General features: G+C 51.9%; 1 protein-coding gene across 2 annotated transcripts in view; it reads right to left on the bottom strand.

Annotated features, from left to right (window-relative positions):
- The window catches only part of NR3C1 (nuclear receptor subfamily 3 group C member 1), a 65,153-nt gene extending 46,790 nt beyond the window's left edge, over positions 1-18,363 (bottom strand). The window contains exons 1-2 of one of the 2 annotated variants that reach the window (XM_054642623.2): positions 18,056-18,363; positions 15,059-16,247 (exon numbers count right to left, since the gene is read on the bottom strand). In XM_054642623.2, the coding sequence (XP_054498598.1) occupies positions 15,059-16,233 (1,175 nt within the window). In that variant the 5' untranslated portion in view covers positions 16,234-16,247; positions 18,056-18,363. Of the gene's footprint in view, positions 1-15,058; positions 16,248-17,003; positions 17,226-18,055 lie in introns of those variants that run through there. The other variant, XM_054642625.2, reaches the window with a different exon arrangement.
- Positions 18,364-19,245: the final 882 nt, after the last annotated feature.

Below are 19,245 nucleotides of genomic sequence, written 5' to 3'. Positions count from 1 at the left end.
CACGTCAGCCCCAGCTAATCCTGCTCTGTGATTCCAGAGGCACGGGCTGCAGCAGAGCTGATAAGGGGCTGGCAGGGGATGGTGGCTGAGCTCTCCCCTGCCTTTACGTGGGCAGTTACAAAACCTGTGGTTTGCTAAGAAAAAGACTCGGTCCTCGACCATCTCTCACAGCCAGACACTCTAATCTTGTCCCACAGGCTGGGGCTGACCAGACCTGTGACTCAAAGTGTTTGTCTGACATTTGCATGTCTACCCCGAGACAAACCTGCACGCTACTTCTCTAAAAATATTAAACAGCAAATATAGACCTGCTACATGTGCCTTCTAATCTAAGTAGATACCAAAGTAGATATCTAAGTAAATAAAAGTTTCATAACAGAAAATTTAAAATTTGCATATGGTAAGAGATATAATCACAGCTGGTGATTTAGCAGAAAAAGGTATCACTAGGGTGAAGAAGAAGCAGTTTTCACTGGGCAAAAGGCTTCACCAAGTGCATTCCAACATGCCTGTCCTGTCAAATGCAAACCCAGACACTGCTTATTTATCAAAGGCAATTGCAAAACCCAGACTGGCTGGCCTGAAAACTGAAATTTGGACTGGCAAAAGGTTACTTAGAAGGAGACAAAAGGCGCTTTCCTTTTTTACACAGGCCTGGGGAAAGGCTTTAAACTGACAGAGGGAAGGGTTAGATGGGCTTTTGGGTGAGGCCCTGGCACAGGGTGCCCAGAGCAGCTGGGGCTGCCCCTGCATCCCTGGCAGTGCCCAAGGCCAGGCTGGACAGGGCTGGGAACAGCCTGGGACAGTCGAGAGTGTCCCTGCCATGGCAGGGGTGGCACTGGGTGGGCTTTGAGGTCCTTTCCAACCCAAGCCATTCTGTGATCCTGTCTTCACTGTGCCGGCAACAATAAAAAAAGAAAGTAGAGACTTCACCAACTCAGGCGTCCAGAATAAAAGGTGGATGTGTCAGTGCTGGAGTGCTACAAAATTATCATCAAATATTTGACTCCGCTTTTTGAGATGAAGGATGGTAACAGACACAGCCCCTCCCCAGACAGCAGCAGCTTGATGAGTGTGATGCTGCAAAGGCATTAATAAAGGCAGGTGACAGCTCAGACACCTGCAGAAAGAGGAAAGGAATAACGTTCTGCAGATCTTCCGTGAACGGAAAATAACAGCAACGAACCAACAGGTCTGGTTAGAACAGGTCCAAAGAAATTCAAGTGCTCAGGCCAAGAGACAGGCTGTGAGAAGCAGCATCTCAGGCAGTCCAGGGCAGTGAGAACAGTGGAGCAGCTCTTCCTTGAGAAACTGTTCCAGAGTGCAGCGACACAGCTCTGCTCCTCCACTTCGGTGCACAAACTGTGGCATCCTACAGCAAGGACACCACTGCCCCAAGACTGACTTGAACCAAATAAATACTGCTTTGGGAGTGATCTGAAGGGCTGCCTGAGCTCCAGAACAAGAGCAAAGCGACGTGCCCTGGAGCAGAGGGGAGCCATGGAGGATGGAGCCATTGGCTGCTCCCAGCCTGGTCTCACTCGTGGGCTCAGAAAGGTCCCCACACCACAGGCTGGAGAGGCCAGTGATTGTCATTTTGTCATTTAACACAACGCCTCCCAGGCAGCGTCTCACCGCCAGCTTGTTTGTATTTCTGCTAATTTTCACATGTTGTGCGAGGCTCAGTCCAAGCAATTAATGCTCTGCAGTATCTGCACGATGACTTTCTACTGGAAAGAATTAGAAACCCCCTCAGGGCAGAAATAGGCAAAGGATTCCCAACACCATTCCCCGCTCCGGCATCGAGAACAGCTTTATTCACTGAAACTACAATTCTGGGAAAACTGTTGAGATTCATCATCACCCTGGGAAATGTACAGCAGAAACACAATGTACTGCACACACGGAGTGTCTGAGGAGGGATCTGCACCCCGGCATCCCCCAGCCCTGCCCTGCAGACCCCAGGCACAGCCAGAGCAGAGGCAGCTCCTCCCAGCAGCATCACCTCTCACCCTGGAAACCCTCTGGATTTAATGCACCCTCAGCCCAGGAGGCTGAAGTGCCACAGCACATGGTTAACACAGCAACAACACACATAATCACCTTCCTGGGAAAGAACGATTAGAGAGGGGAGAGCACCGAGCTCCAGCCTTGGCAGTTAGAAAATAAAGAAAAATAAACTGCTGCAATGGCTAGAACATGGTCAACTTCTCGTTTTTCTTGAACAATTAAAGTTCTTTCTTGCTGTGTTTGTAGAAAATACTTCACAAGTTTACATTTCAGTTACAAATTTGTATTAATTCTATTAAATTGATATTCATTCTATTCACTACAATCTCCCTGCAGTTAAACCAGCAAAAAAATTGATTTTTGCCAAACTAGGGTCTGTTTGCTTTTGGTGGCACATCCGTGGCAGCAGCAGAGGAGTGAAAAGAACATTCCTCAGAGCTGGTACAGCAACCCAAAGCGTGTGGGGACAACAGGGACAGCCAGGGAAACTACTGACGGCAATATGTGTGACAGAGTAACCCATCTTTATAATAGAAGATTTTAATTTCCTAGATGTCTCTGGAACGATGACTACAGCACGGAAGAAGTGAAGGATGGCTTTCAAGCCCTTAGGAATTTTCCCAGGCAGCATCTGGCAGAGCCTGTTTCCTATAATCACCTTGATTTATTTTGAAATTTTAAAGACAAAATGAAGTATGGAATTTAACACACAAGGTGGGGGGAATACACAAACTTGTGAATATCCCAGTATCAGAAACAAGGAAAGGAACAAGTGTTGTGCAGGAAGACATCACCACAAGCACCCCGGCTTTGCCACTGTCCCCCCTCCATTTTGGCAGCTTACTGGTGGCATCTGGGGACCATTTCTAAAGCACTGGAGCCAAACCCATCCAGGGAAGTGCTCTGGGAGCCCCTCCAGGAGCAGGCAGGAGGGAAGGGGCAGTGCTGGGACGGGAGCACAGCCACAGCTGCTCCTCCATCCTCCCTGGTGACAAACACGCTCATCCACCTGCACACTGAGCTAAGGGTGTCCCCAGAGGATCAGGGAGAACCCAAACCCTTCCTGAGTCCCAGCTGCCAGCTCTGAGCCCCATCCTGTGCAGGCAATGCACAGATAATACTCCTGAGGCTCCCAGCCCTGCATTTCCAGCCGCAGCTCCCTCTGCTCGGCTGTGTGCTCACAGAGCTCTCCAGCCTGACACCCAGCACCCACACCAGCTCAGGATCAGCCAGCCCAGACCCCTCTGTGCATGTTCCCTCCCCAGCCCAGCACTGACCCACAGGGAACCACTCCTCAGCCTCACCGGGCACCCCAATCCTGCCCCACTGCCCAGCCCATAAGGAACTGCTCTTCCAGTTCCATGACAGCCTGGGGGGGTGTTGGGTTGGCTCTTTCTTTGGAAATGGCCTCTGCCAAGGAATCGTGTCAGAGTCTTAAAGGAAGGAGAAAAAGCAATTCCAGTCGATTCGGGTGGGCTGGAGTTGAGCTCATTGGCATCCTCAGAGCAGCCCAGGACGCTGATGTGAACAGCCCAGTGTCAGAAATGATGTGTTCCTTCCAGGAGCAAGGACAGCTCTTGCGCAAGAGCCTCCACGTGCTCAGTGACCTTACAGGTTTACAGCCTGCCCGTGCCAAGGGCCAGAGCTGGGCTCCCACCCCACGCTGCTCCAGCTCCTGGGGCTCCATCACGGTGCTGGTTCACTGCACACCCCATCTTTGAGGGCTGGCAGCTCCTGCAGCTCTGCTGGGCAAAGCCACGCAGCCCAGGGCATGGCTGGCACTGCACTGATCCCACAGAGCTCTCCCTGCCCAGGCTGAAGGGGCTCAGACCCAGCAGCCCCATGGGCTCCGGCCATCCCTTCCCACCACCTCCCACCTGCCTGGGCTTGCAGAGCTGCCTGCCAGGTAAAAATAGGATGCTCTGGAAGTTTTTGATAAAATCTGGAATGGCAAGTTTTGCTATTCCCATGAATTTTAGGGCTTCCCTTGTTAGCCCCGTTTCATTTTGAAATTAGGGCAGTTTTAAGATGTCCACGCCTTGAAACGCCGCATGCAGGAAGCCAGTGCTGGTAGCACTTATGAATACTTGGAAAGATTCAGAGAGCTGAATGCTGCATTTCCTTTAAAGCTCTTCCTCGGTTCCGAGGCTGGGGTCAGCCAGGAATAGAAACCCAGTCACTTCCTCCTCCCCACTGGTATGCCAGAGCCTCAGCCGGGCTTTGATCTGCCACACGGAACAAGCTCAGCCACTAAAATAAGTGGGCTCAGAAACCTCCTGATTGTTATTTAATAAAATATCAGATGTCCCAACCTTTAACGTGTTAAAAGAGTCTTTAAAGATTTATCTTTAAAGTGATAAAATAAGTCCAAGCTCATTTGTCAAACCAGTTGCTCTGGTTGGAAAGTAGCTGTCAAGTATCTCGATGACTCAGGGATGTTGTCGAGCAGGCATCCTAATATTAACTGCTCCCTTTAGTAAGAGCTGAAAAAGGAATGCTCTGCTACTCATAATACAGAATTCCAAGCACTCGGGTTCTTACAACACTTACATTTTAGATGAAGGAGTTTCAGCACTAGATTTTTTATCAAATCATGCACAGAACTTGCAAATCACCTGGCACTGCATGAGAACAGACTTGTCTTCTCCAGCTACGGAAACCGAGTCAGCACAGAACTTGTTAGATGGGTTTTGTTAAAAAAGAAGGTGTCAGAGAAGCTTCCTTTTCAGTTCAGAAAATGGCAGATGTGCAGGGCTTAGCAGAAACACGTGTCCAGGAAGGGCAGAACTGGTACAGCAACACCAAAATGAAACCAAGGGAACTCACAGCAGAGCAGGACTCAGAGCCTGCACCAGAGAACCTCCCCAGAGTCAGGGTGGCCAAGGGAGCTCTCAAAGGCCTGGGCTGGGCCGGGCCAAAGTAGGTCAGAGAAAAAGCCTTTGCTGAAGTGTGGATTAAAGCAGCACTGCTATTCCAGCCTGTCTGTGATCCAGGATCATGGCTACACCTCGTGCTGCTTCAAACTGCAGCACAAATTTAACCTTCTGTTTTCTTTTGAACCTGAAGCTTATCAGGATTGTTTGGTCACAGCAAATAACCCCAAAAGCATTCCAAGCCTTCCTTCTCCCCCAGATGGGATTACATAATTTTTTAATCAAAAGGCAAAGATGTAAGATCATTCTCTACAAACTAATTTTAATTCATGTCTGGAAACCCCAGCAAGGTACAGAAAACAACCTGGACGTGGCACTCAGTGCTCTGGGCTGGTGACAAGGGGGGACTGGGCACAGCTTGGACTCAATGGTCCAGGAGGGCCTTTCCAAACAAAATTATTCTGTTTGGAAATGACTTTTTAATAAAAGCTAGGTCTGGGAAACCCCAAAGGTGACTCCAGTGCCATTACTGGGGTCACTGACAATCCTTACCAAGAAGCAGTACATACCCCAGTATGGTATTATTTCAATAAACATGTGATAAACGTGTATTACCTTACTAAAATTAAGGTGTGACGTGAAATTAAATTCCACACATCTTCAGCATCCAAAAACTATTCTGCGTACGAAGCTTAAGATTTCTAATTGTTAAAGCTGTTTTAAAAGTCTGTTTTCAGATACAACTTTTTCTCATATTGGCTAATGTTCTAATCTAGTCCATTTTTAAGAGAACCAAGATGCAGAGTCCTTTATTAAAAAAAAAAAAAAAGTCTAATTATACCTACATGGCCCTCATATGGGGACAGCACAATTGATTTGGGAGCAATTCATACAGAACACAAGATTAGCAGAAATTCAACAGGCAAAATAAACCATCAAAGGTCCTGGTAGCAAAAGTAACCCCCAGAAAAAAAACAATACAAGAGAGAAAACAACAGCCGGGTAGTAGGAAACTGAAATCCACATGCAAACTGAAATCCACGTGAAACTATCACGTCTGTCAGTTCTTTTCTTTATTCAGTTTTTGTTTTTGAAGTTAACAGCCCAAACTGCATTCTTGCACAACAAATCCACACATGTGCATGCAGAACGAACACGTTTTCAGCATGGATTTATTCAAAACCTTGCTGATGGCTTTAGGAAGTTATTGCTTCAGAAAGGTAACAGAAACTCTTAGGGGAGGGAAAAAAACAAGCAAGAGGAAAAAATATACGGGTACACAGCAATGGACAGCGTGCCTGTGGATAGGTGTGCTGCTTTAAAACACATCATTCTGAATTTACAGCATCCGACCAATTGAAAAGCTGCTGAAATCCCAAATAAAATGCCGAATTTAATACATCACAGCTGTACTCACACCCCCTCATTTCTGAGTGCTGGGGGAGACCCCCAGCCCTTTCCTGGCAGCGCATCCACTGCACCAGGGCCCCTCCTGCACAGCCAGATGGCAGCTGAGCTCTGCTCTGAGGCTGTGGGCATGAGTGAGGAGCTCAGCACAGCAGCAGCAGCAGCAGCTTGGCACAGAGCCCTGAGCTCAGCCCAGCCCAATCCCCCTGCCTGCCCAGCCCAGCCCGATCCCCCTGCCCAATCCCCCTGCCCACCCAGCCCAGCTCAGCCCAGCCCGATCCCCCTGCCCACCCAGCCCAGCTCAGCCCAGCCCGATCCCCCTGCCCACCCAGCCCAGTCTGGATCCCCCTGCCCAATCCCCCTGCCCACCCAGCTCAGCTCAGCTCCCCCTGCCTGCCCACCCAGCTCATCACAGCCAGATCCCCCTGCCCACCCAGTCCAGCCCAGCCCGATCCCCCTGCCCAATCCCCCTGCCCAGCCCAGCCCAGCCCGATCCCCCTGCCCACCCAGATCCCCCAGCCCGATCCCCCTGCCCAGCTCAGCCCAGCCCAGCCAGCTCCCCCTGCCTGCCCAGCTCATCACAGCCAGATCCACCTGCCCAATCCCCCTGCCCACCCAGCCAGATCCCCCTGCCCAACCAAAACCCCCAGCCCAGCTCAGCCAGATCCCCCAGCCTGATCCCCCTGCCCAGCTCAGCCCAGCCCACCCAGCTCCCCCTGCCTGCCCAGCTCATCACAGCCAGATCCCCCTGCCCACCCAGCCCAGTCTGATCCCCCTGCCCATCCAGCCCAGCCCAATCCCCCTGCCCAGCCCAGTCTGGATCGCTCTGCCCACCCCAGCCCAGCTCCCCCTGCCCACCCCAGCCCCCCAAAGGCTCCCCAGCTCCCCCTGCCCACCCCAGCCCAGCTCCCCCTGCCCACCCCAGCCCCCCAAAGGCCCCCGAGCCCCCGCTCTCCCAGCCCGGCCCGGTGGCACCGTGGTGTCGGGGGTGCTCTGGCAGCCTGGCCCTGGCACAGCTCCCCGGCCACACTGAGCCCTCCCAGACCCTGTTACTGCATCCCTCCACAGCACCACACCTCGGAGCAGGTTCTCTGAGCCCTGACAGCAAAAATAAACCGCATCAGCTGCTGGTTTCTGTCACAGATTCCAGACTCCTGGCTCAGGGCAGAGTGGACCTGCTGGAGCTTGGCAATAAAGTCCCTGAGAGCCCCCAAAGCCCACAGTGGTGCCCCCAAATAAGGCTGTGAGGGCAGGGGAAGGCAAGGGGACACCACACAGGCTGGAGCCCGATGCAAGGCCAGGTGCACACACAGCACAGGCAGCCCTGTCCTTCTCCATGCCAGCTGGGAAGGAAGAGATCCATGAAACCCTCGCTGTCACACCCGACTCACACAGCTGGAGAGGAGCCGTGCAATGCCTGGAGGATTCCCATCTAAGAGCAGAGCCTCACTTTGTAACACTCTCACAGAATGTCTAACCCCAGATATCCTGCTTTCACACCCCTCTCACCACTGAGATGCAGCCAAGCTGCTGCCCACTTGTGAGCAAAGAGGTCACCCACCTTCCAGCCCTTCTCCTCTGTGAGAACTGCCCGCAGGAACAGGGATTCGAGCATTCAGGGACAGGGACACGCACCAAAACCCCCCAAATCACCCCTGCCTGCACAGTTTCTAGTAAGAAAAGAGCAAGGTCCCTGCTGCACCCAGAAGTGCACCACAAGGGATCTTCTGGGTAAGGACAATGACAGGACCTTTTCCAAGTTTCTTGGAAAAAAGAAAACCAAGCCAGGGAGCTGTGAAATCACTTCCATTATTTGCTTCTAGAATAGATGACAGACTTCAATGATACTTCATGATTTGCTCCTCCTTGACTCTACAGCACATTTCTGATTTTCTCAAGTAGTATTTTGAGGCAAACTACTCATCTGTGCCCTCATTTCCTTATAAAAGTCTCATCCTGAGCAATACTTGCTAACTTAAAACTCAGCTACACAAATAAAAGTAATGAGAAATAAGAAGTGCCTGAATAAAGCAAGACAAGAGTAAATGGTGCCCTGCTGCTCACAAGTTTCATATTAAATCTTGTGTGACCGTGGTGCAGAAATTTGATGATCTCCAGCTGCTTTCTGACACACAGTAACTGTACAAACATATTACAAATAGTATGAAGAATGTATTACTGTAAAATCCAATATGAAACTAGTTTTCTTTACTAAATTACAGTAGCAGTGAACTGAATTCAAGAAAGACATGATCATTATTTTAGAATCCCTTCCCCAACAGTACTTTTGCATTTGCAACATCACAAAAACCAAGATATTCAATCAAAAAGGGGAACTTGTGTATGATATTGCATCCCCACAGAAACTATCAGCAGTCTGTGGGGTATTAACTTCCAAAGTACATCAGGATTGTAATTTTCTAGGAAGATTTAGCGTGGACTGGGAGCTCCACAAGTAGAGCTGAGCCTGGAGGTTTAATGGTGACCCACTGGCACTGGCTGGATTGAGAAGGCACTGGGCTGGTACAGAAACATTCTCCACACACCCTGTCAGGATGACTTCTGAAGAGCACAATTTCCTCCAGCAATCCAGACAATTGTGGTGATTATTGATTTAAGGCACCAGGCTGTAGAACTCTACATGATATCCTGGGTAAGTAACACCGTGTCCTGGAGTCTGAAGCAGGGAGAAATCCTGACCTCATCTCCATCCCCTGCCTTCCAAGCCCAGCTCCAGGCCCCCTGAGCCCCAAGAGCTGCAGCTGCTCCTCCTGCTCCTGCCAGACACCTCTGGGACACAGAGGTGACACAGCCAGCATGGGACAGGGCCATGGGACAGGCAGCAAAACCCTTCCTCAGGGTGCTCTGTAGCTCTATTTCAAACAATCCAGGCATGGCTTGAGCAGAGGGAGACGCTGCCTCAGCCAGGGATGGCATCCCAGCAGGAAACCCCATGGCAGAGCTTTGGGGAGCTGAGTCAGACCGGGACATGGGAGGCACAGGCACAACACCTTCTTTGGAGTGAAGGTGAGGTAAGGAGGAAAATCCCCAGGTGAGACACAGTGATTGTGCTGAATTGTCCTCCCAGCCCAACCCTGCCCTTCTGGGGACACAGTTACACCCCAGCAAGGAGCTGGGTGCTGCACTGGTTACACATGGGGACAACCCACACCTGCTGCTTCTCCTGCCCACAGGCAGCAAGAGCTGCATGGCCAGAGGCTCCCAGCTGCCCCCAAGGCTGTGGTACCCAGAGCTCCAGCCCAGGGATGGAGCTCACTCCGTGCAGGTGACTCTGCTGACATCCCTCTGCAGGTGACAGCAAGGCCACAGCCACAATTGGTCACACCTCACAAAGGGCAAAGAAACAGTCCATTTTGTGTTTTGGTTTTTTCCCACAGATAGCCCAACAGAGCTGCTCTGGAGTCAGAGCCAAGACAATGAGATGGAATTATTCTTTTTTTGCGTGTGTCATCTATTCCAGCTGTAGTGGTTCACTCCTGTCCCAGGGGGACGAGGCCATCCGCTGACAGCATCTGACCAGCATTTCCAGAACCCAGCACTGAGAACAGCATTAACTCCTGCTCTGCAAGGGCCTGGGCTAAGCAAAGGCTGTGCTGCAGAAGGGTATCGATGGATCTCACACTCCAGGGGCTGTTACAAATGGTTATCAGTGGATCTCACACTGCACTGAATCAGCTGGAAAATCCCTGCGACGAGAACAATCATCCGTACATGCAACAGTGCCACACATTAATTCTTCAGTAAATAAGATTAAAATCTGTGTACACTTGAGATTCTGGGAGACAAAGGCTGGGAAACCAAAGAGAGCTTAAGCCAAACGCCCTGGGTCTGGTGCACAGCACCCAGCACACCCAAGTGCTCTGCCCAGAAACCACCCTGTTGCACACACACTTGTTCTGTGCTCCTGAGCTCCCAGTTGATCACTTCACAAAGGCATTTCCAGGTTCCTCTGCCTACACCAGAGGTGATGCTCACAGTTATTTTATCAGCACAAACCCAAGGTAATTGTAACTACAGCTCTACAAAGCTTTTCCCATCGCCTGTAACTTGAATTGAAAACAGGATTTTATTGGGATGTTGTTTTCCCCTAGACTAATGCCATGGGGACTGTTTGCAGAATGCACACACGACACTACAGCAGCACCTTGGGGTAGGACAGTAGCTCGGGCTGGCTTCAACCACCCCAAAAATGAATATTAGTCCAAAGAGGACTTGGGAACCTTTTACAGTGCAGAAATAATTCCAGTTTGCAGTTAGATATACACAGAATATGCGCCACTTTTTCACTTCCAAAATAAGCAGCAATAAGGGAAGAAGGGAAATTTGCTTCCCCCAAGATAAATTGCTCTCACTGTAAAAGTAATCTTTAGCATGGTAAATATACAATGTAGGAGTTGGATAATACCTGTATTTCACATTTCTGGAAAGATTCGTGAGTAGGACTCATTCAACCACAGCTTTGGCTTCACTGGCAGCAGGAGAGTACAAGGGGTTTAACCATGGAAATAAATTTAAAAAAAATTATACGAACAACAAAAATAAGGTTGCTTTATAAGGCAGAATTAAGTTTAACGCAGAGATCACTGTCAGGAGAAATAAATTTCAGAAGTTAACCATTTGGACTGGACTTACAACAACCTCCTTGGCTATGAGCTCGATGGAAGATCAGCCAAAACTGGGAAAAGTGGATTACATCTCACATGACCTCCCATTTATCTAGTTACCTTTCCACAGCACCTTAGAGCACATTCTGCAGGACATTCCTGATTCACCCCTTTCTGCCAAAACAACTGGATTTTTCGCCATGTACTTCTAGAGTCAAAGCCCCAAGTACACTCTTGCATGAAGCTGACAAATCCCAGCACAGCCTGCTGGAACCCTGAGCGCTCCAAATACCACGCCTGGGTTTTCTATCAGAGCAGAACGATGAAAAAAGCCCCGATTGCGGATGTCCCATACATTATCCTCTGCTGAGTCAGGCAGCGCGGAGAGCTCTGCAGCCAGCCCTGCCAAGCCACCGGCCTTGGCCAGCAGCCGAGGGAAACAAAGCGGCAAGACAAACGGACAGCTGACCTTTACCACTGCTGGCAAACAAGCCCTTCCTTCCCCTTCCTTCTCACAGCACCTGAGCCCAAGAAGAATCCCAGTTAAAGAGCCAAGGGGAGAAGGGCAGGAGGGTAACTTTTGGAAGCAAGGCTTTGGACTGGGACCGAGCAGCGAAACTTTCCCTCCTCCCAGACTCTCCTCCTCTTTAATGGCTTCTCTCAGCTCTTGCCCTTTCTTAAACTTCCTTAATGATCCTTATCCCCCACAAGCTTAAGTACTAGGAATGATTTTAACTGTAATAAGAGAAGCCATAACACTGCCAGTGGGGCCCAGTTTCTGTGAATTCTGGCTGTGGGAGCAAACCCTGCATTGCTGGGCTGGTTCTCAGCATCCTTCACTCCCCCCACAACAAGCCACATCTCCAGGAAGTCAGAGCAATAGGAGCTGAGCGAAGGGTTTAATGTATATACCATGCAAGAGCCCCACAAGTGTGTGTTGCTAAAACCATTTCCTTGAAATGGAACGGTTCTCCCTGGGTTTGTGTAATAAATCACAGCAACATCCCATGGCAGAGGGATGCCAGCAAACCCTCCAGATCCTCAGTGAAGCACTGCAGCACAATCTGCTCCTCTTCCAGCTGCTGTCTCACTGCCACTGAGGACAATCTAAGGTAAAATGTCTGTTATCCTGCTTCTTCCTGCCTTTTATTCTGTCCACCCTCTTCATGGACTGCACTTGCTCAGAGGGGAGACCCCGAGGGATCCCAGACAAAACTGTCCTGCCACCAGAGCCTCCCCAGATCTGGGGACTGAGGAGCTGCAGCTCAGGGCTTCAGCAGCTCAGCACAAGCCCCAGCTGCCTCTGCCACTGACAGCAGCCTATTGATTATTGCCAATTCATTCCCATCAATCAAATTCCTGAAGTTTGCATTCTGCTCGTTAACATCCGCATCCCTCCTGCAGTTCCCTGCAATTGATTGGTTTTCTTGGGCCTGATCATCACTTGTCTCATTAAAGCCAGCATGCTGGGCTACCTGGAGGAGCAAAACCACTCAGAAATGGCATGACATCAATTCCAGCCTGAGTGCACAGAAAACAACATTCCAGGTTTCCCACTGAACAGGCAGATTAAATACAACCTGAACACCAGGGCTGAACTGCAGCTTTTCTTCCCCTATGTTCAGTCCACAATTAATATGATATTAGTAGACAAATAATTCTACAAACACCAAAAAGTATTTCCTCCTGGAAACTGAAGCTTCTCAAAATCCCAGCCTCCACCTCTCACATTTAGTACCTAAAAAAAACCAGACCACGGGAACCTGGCAAGAGAGTCCTTCCTTTGTTTCTAAAACAAATGCCAATTTTGTTAAGTCTTCTGCAAGAAAAACAAACAAATCCACAATACATCACCTTAAACTAACCCAGTTTAGACCAAATATTTCTGGCAAGGTTCAAGAAGAAAAAAAATTCCTGCTTCAAACCCAGAGTTCATTAATACCTCAAACACTGTAAAAGGAAGATGGACTTGCCTGAATATTATAGAACAAAAATAATAAAGCAAACCCAAACAATACTGTTTTTAGAACTGGACTTGTAGTTGAAGTGTGTAAAAATCCTCGGAAGTAAGAACAGCTTCCACAAACTTGTGAATAATGCATTTTTATGCAAAGCTCAGCTAGGAGCCACCTCGAAATTCTTTACACATTCCATAAAGAAAAAAACCCCATTATCTTACAAATAAGGCAAAAAAGGAAGCAATAAAATGTAAGATGACCTTGCAGGAAGCAAGAACGTCAATGCTGAAGCCCCAGCATGGATAACCCTGGCAGCGGAGGAGGCAGCTGGTGCTGGGATGCTCCAGGACAGTCCCTGCGCTGTCCCAGAACTGCCAGCCCTGCCCCAAAGATCTCCCCCTGCTCCTCCCGCTCCAGGACAGCTGTGCCACGCTCGGAGCCCAGGAGCTGCCCATCCCTGCAGGATCACACCCAGGACACGCTGCTGGGCTCGCAGCTCCCCTGGGCTGGGCACACATCCCCTGGTACCCACCCGGGCACGGGCTCTGCCTCTGCAGCTCTGCACAGCACAGCCCGGGCAGCACCTCCTCCGAGTTACCCTCAAAAGCGACATTTCACCACCTCGGGGCAATCTGCTTTTTTAAACTGTCCCTGAAAGCCTCCTCCCCAGTGCAGAGACATTTCTTGCTTTGACACAAAGTTTATGATTATCATTGGAGATACAGTGAGAACAGAGGAAATAAACTCAAAAAAACGCCCATGAAACAAACTGAACACAACACGGAATTGGACAAATGATGCAAAGGGTTAGCACAAAGCATTTCTAGTCTGTCGAAATAAATGGTGAGACATGCTCAATATTCACATGTCAAAGTGGAGTCTAGCCACAGATTTCTATTTTCTTTTCTGGATCTCTTACATTAGAAATTGAAACACTTTAAAGAAAAAAAAACTTTAAATGCTCCAAAGAAAAAAGAAAACATTTACAACAGAAATCAAAATCTATGAAAGAAACTGAGAACGAAAGCAAGCTAAAAGTTGTTTTCCTGACACGAAGAAGGAATCCTCGCACACTTCATTCCAGCCATGGGAAAATGGAGCAAACATCGTGCAGGGAGAGCCCCGGGACTGGCGGGAGCACCCTGGGGATCCAATTGTCAGCAGAGCAGTAAAGCCCAGAATGTTGAACCAGATCCTTCATGAAAAGCCTACAAATGCCAGGTTTCTGTATAGGCACTTGCAGGGCCATTTTCTAACAGGCTCCACAAATCCCCCTCTTCTGTGGCGGCCACACGCTGCTTGTGCGAGGAGCTGTGGAACACAGAGCAGCTGGGGGAGACAGACACACAGCTGGGTGTTCCCGGGAAGCAGAACAGTTCTGGGGGCACAGCCGAGCACACAAAACTGTCCCAGAGCTGTCCCAAAACTGTCCCAGAGCTGCTCCTCCAGCAGCACTTCCCTGCAACAGCTGCACCTCTGCGTTACTCCAGGAAACACACCCACCAAGGCACCGGCCACAGGTAGGACCCAGCTCCCCACAGCCCCGCCTGCCGTCCTGCTTGGAGTTAAATTCCAGGTATGTTTAAGTCCGACTGCAAACACTCTTATCTCTTTAAAGGCAGTTATTGAACAAGCTGCTGAGTGTTTCCCACTCGGAATCTTCTTGTCCATGTAAGGTAAATGCGATACCGAGCACAGTGAAAACTCGAGTTCAGCTTAAATGTAATTCTAGAAATTTACCCAGCAACCAAGTTATTTTTGTGCATAACATTTAAGTAATGCTAGGAAGGAAAAAAAGCCCACAGTGATTGATCCTCTAACCCCTGGGAACGAAGGAGCTTTTGTATACATTTAAATACTTCCTCCCATACTGCCTGGATCCTACTACCACATACTTGATTCTCCCTCTAGGCTGTATCTCGGAAGTTTTATTTTTATTTATTTACTTTTTAGACCATGCCAGTTCTCCTCAAGTTTTCTTCCCTTTAATACCAATAATTGAGTAGTTGCTTAAAGCTGCTGTTGTACTGTGGGATAAACACTCCCCAGTGATGTCTGATCATCCACACATACCAAATGGAAAAGGAAAAAAAAAGGAAAAAAGCCCAGGCAACAAACCAGCATGCATGGAGCTGTGCTAAACACACTTGTAGCATTTTAATAAAGAGCAACACAAACTAATTACCTTGAATAGCCATTAGAGAAAGCAGGTCTGCCAGAGAGGTTGAGCGTTCCCAGTGGAGCCAATGCCTCGTCCCCCGATCCCTGGCACCTATTCCAATTTTCTGATCCGGCAGGAAGAGATGGAATGATATTAAAAATTGGTTTCTGATCCTGCTGCTGAGAGAGCGACGCAGTATTTAAATCATAGTGGTACATCTGTCCCCCAGAGGTGCTGACACCGTGGATGGAGATGGCCGAGACTTTCGTGCCCAGCAGGTTCGACCCGGAGAAGTTGGCCTGGCAGTAAAGCGGGCCCATGTTTTCCTGCTTGATGCCGGGAGTACACAGTTCAATGAAGTCTTCCTTTTCTGTTTTCACTTGGGGCATTGGCATTTTGGAACTGGGTAAAAGGTCACCACGGTCATTAATTTTAGGTTTAGTGTCAGATAAAAGAGGAGGCTTGCAGTCTTCGCCGAGACTTCCTTCCAGGAGAAAGGCGTCGTCCGCGGATATGGGGGAGAGCAGGCCGCCGTCATCGAGCAACGGATCCAGCCGCCACGGGCTCCCGTTGGGCTCCTTGCCCGGCGACACCGGCGGCAATTCCAAATCCTGGAGGATATCCAGGGTGCTTTGGTCTTCAGAGAACAACTTCAAGTTGCCACCATTTGAGCCCACCTGGCCTTGGACCGCAGCTCCCGACTCCACGGGGCCGCTGCGCCCGGCCATGCCTGGGAAATCCGGCTCGAGCGGCACCTCAGAAGACGCGGTTCCCTTGGCGTCCTCGGCCAGGCTCGAGGACTTGTTCAAGCTCGCAATACTTTCCTCCAGGAGCCTGAAGTCCGTGTCTCCAGAAGAGATGCCGATTTGGCCCTGGTGCGAAAATCCAAGGTCGTTTCCCATCACTTTTGCGTCTGTTTCACCCATGTACAGTCCCATCGAGAGCGACACTGCCTTGGAAAGGTCTGGCTGAGGCACATTGTTTCCTAATCCTTTTGGAAAGTCAGCCAAAGCAGGTTGCTGACTGGAATCTGACTGAGAAGATGCAGGGAGAGGAGATGTAGACACAGGGGCTTGGACAGTAGCTCCACCCCTGAAGGGTGGATGGAAGTCCATCACGATCCCTCCTTTGGTACTGATGAGTGCATTTTTCCTGGTTTCATCTTGATCCAACGGGTTAAGCAATTCTTTGGAATCCATTACTTTACCATTAACTATAAAAAGATGAGAAGCAGTCAAAGTCAGCACAGCAAGGACACGTTAATAAAAGCTTTAAAATGAAAAGTCTAAATCCTTCGCCTGGCGAACCTGGCTCAGCTGCTGTGAGAGCGAAGGCACGGCACACCACGCTCTGGGGCTGGCACGTGCCACATCTCTCAGACACACTGCCCTTGTTTTCAGGGGGTTTTAGGTTTTGGTTTCTGTCTAGTGAGGAGGAACTATGTATTTTAAAGCTTTGCTAAACCTGGAGGAAAGGGTAAGTCTGCCTGCACACAACTCTGAATCAAGCTACAGCACGTGACATCTGTGCACACACTCTCCAGCTCTGTCACCCATCCCAGCACTAAGGAAATTAAGAATTGTTGAAAGACCCCGTTTACAAATTTTGCCAGGTAAATTTCTCTGATATTTAACCACACCTTGAGCAGGGAAAAAGAACATTTGCCACCTTTCCAAGTCAGCTCTCCCCTTGCAGAGCAGGTCCGGAGCTCCCAGAGGCGGCACCTCCGTGGTTTGGCATTCCCCAGGACTCGACCTCCCCACCACAAAACGCATCGTTTGCCACCTTTGCACGGGTTCAGTCTTAAAAAGGAACCCACCCATCTCGCAGTAAACCCCGCATAATTCTTTAAATACATCTCAAATTTATAAATAAAATCTAGCTAAAAATAAAGCAGGATTTTTATTAGCTTCCAGCACTCTACCCGTTCACGGCTACTCTCCAAACACACCCGACACTGAAAACAAACCTCGTAAGTTTCAGATGTTTGTATTTGCTACATGGTTGGTTGTTGTTTTTTTTTTTTTTCAGCGGAGAGCATAAATATTTGGAGAAATACTGTAAATTCTTCGGCAAACTTCCGACACGGTGTCCGGCCTTGCCCCGGCAGCGCCCAGCCCGCTCTGCCGCAGTCCGGGGGGCACTGCCAGCCTGTCCCCTCCCGCGGGCACGGGGACACCGCCACAGCCGCGGCCCCGCCGCTATTTCTGTGTGCAAAGTTAAGGCTGCGAGCGGCAAAAAGGCCCCACGTGTAAAACCTTAAGGTGGCCCGGGCGAGCTCGTCCCGGGCGGGAGCGGCTGAGCGCCAGCAGCTGCCGGCAGCGGGGCCGCGGGGGTCCCGTCCGCGCTGCCCGGAGAGCGCAGCGCCGGCAGCCGCAGCCCCGAGCGCGGCCCGCGGAGCGCCCCGAAGCGCAGCTGCGCTGCTTAAGGTGGACACCCGACAGCGACCGGAAAAAATACAGAAAACACAAGAATACCTCCAGCGCTGCCTTCTTCCTTTTTTACATGAAGGGGAGGGAAAAGGTAGTTATTTCATTTGACAATTCCCCCAACGCCCCAAAAAAAAACAAGGCAGCGAATCATCCAGCGTAGGAAACGTGTCAAAAATCAGCTGCGAGAGTCTGCCCAAGGGCGGAAAACGCTGCAAATACTTAAAACCGCCGGATTGCAATAAAATCGCCTTTGCAAAGTACAGTTTTCAGAGAAATGTGTCGGGACCTGTTGAGCCGTCTCCTGGCACACCCACTTCAGCAGCAGCAGCCCCGCGCGGGGCTCGGCCGCGCTCCCCGTCCGCGCCCCCCGCTCCCCCGGGACACGGACACCGGGGGCCCGGCCCGGGGGTCCCCGCGCCCCGCCGGGGCGGCCCCGCCGCCGCTCCCGCTGCCGTCCCGCCCCGGGCTCCTCCGGGGGCGGCTCGGCTCGGCTCCCCCCGCCCCGGGCATTCCTGCGGGGACCGCCGCACCCCCCCCGGCAAGTTCCCGGGGAAAAGCGCAGCCCCCGCGGGACCCCCGCCGCCCTTACCTCGTCCGGGGGAGGGCGCTGGGGCTCCTTCAGCCGCCCACGGCCATGGCGCCCCGGGCGGGGGCGGCAGCCGGCTGGGGGGGGGTCAACAGCCGCCCCTCGGGGCCGCGGCGGCGGCAGCACCGCTCCCCCCGCCGCCGCTGATGCCGCTCCGGCCGCTGCCGCTGCTCCTCCCGCGGGCCCCAGACCCTGACCCGTCCCCGCCCGCCGCCGCGGCGCCCCCTCCGTTAATTAGCGCTAATTGCCGCCGCGGACCTCGCCCCCCTGCGCTCCCCGCCCCGTCCCTCCGCCGGGCAGCGCCGCGCTCGGCGGTTCTGCCCCCGCCACAAAATGGAGGACGGCGGCGGCCGCCTCCTCCCCGTCCCCTCCCTCTCTCCCTCCCTCCCTCCGCCTCCCCGACGTGGAGAGGGAGTGGAGTCAGCGGCTCGGCGAGGGGCGGCCGCGGCCGGAGCTGCTCCGCGCCCCGGCTCGCCTCGGCTCGGCTGTGCCGTGCCCAGCCCCGCTCCGGCCCCGCCGCCGCCGCCCGGCTCCGGGGCAGCCCCAGCCGAGGGCGAACGGTGCGACCTGTTGGCCGAGACGGGCAAGTGCAGCCGGGCCCGGGCCGGAGCGGGCAGAGCTGGACAGGGCAGAGTGGGCAGAGCTGGGCAGGGCAGAGCTGGACAGGGCAGAGCTGGACAGGGCAGAGCTGAGCGGGGCAGAGCTGGACAGGGCAGAGCGGGGCAGAGCTGAACAGGGCAGGACAGGCAGAGCTGGACAGGGCAGAGCGGGGCAGAGCATGGCAGAGCTGGGCAGGGCAGGACGGGCAGAGCTGGACAGGGCAGAGTGGGGCAGGGCAGGACGGGCAGAGCTGGGTAGGGCAGAGCTGGACAGGGCAGGGCAGGACGGGCAGAGCTGGACAGGGCAGAGTGGGGCAGGGCAGGACGGGCAGAGCTGGGTAGGGCAGAGCTGGGCAGGGCAGGGCAGGACGGGCAGAGCTGGACAGGGCAGAGCGGGGCAGAGCATGGCAGAGCTGGGCAGGGCAGGATGGGCAGAGCTGGGTAGGGCAGAGCGGGCAGAGTGGACAGGGCTGGGCAGAGCAGGCAGAGCTGGACAGGGCAGAGTGGGGCAGAGCTGGACAGGGCAGAGTGGGGCAGAGCACGGCAGAGCTGGGCAGGGCAGGACGGGCAGAGCTGGGTAGGGCAGAGCGGGCA

This window comes from Agelaius phoeniceus, chromosome 15, assembly GCF_051311805.1.
Source record: "Agelaius phoeniceus isolate bAgePho1 chromosome 15, bAgePho1.hap1, whole genome shotgun sequence".
Taxonomy (NCBI): Eukaryota; Metazoa; Chordata; class Aves; order Passeriformes; family Icteridae; genus Agelaius; species Agelaius phoeniceus.
This window is presented reverse-complemented; position numbering and strand designations above follow the sequence as displayed.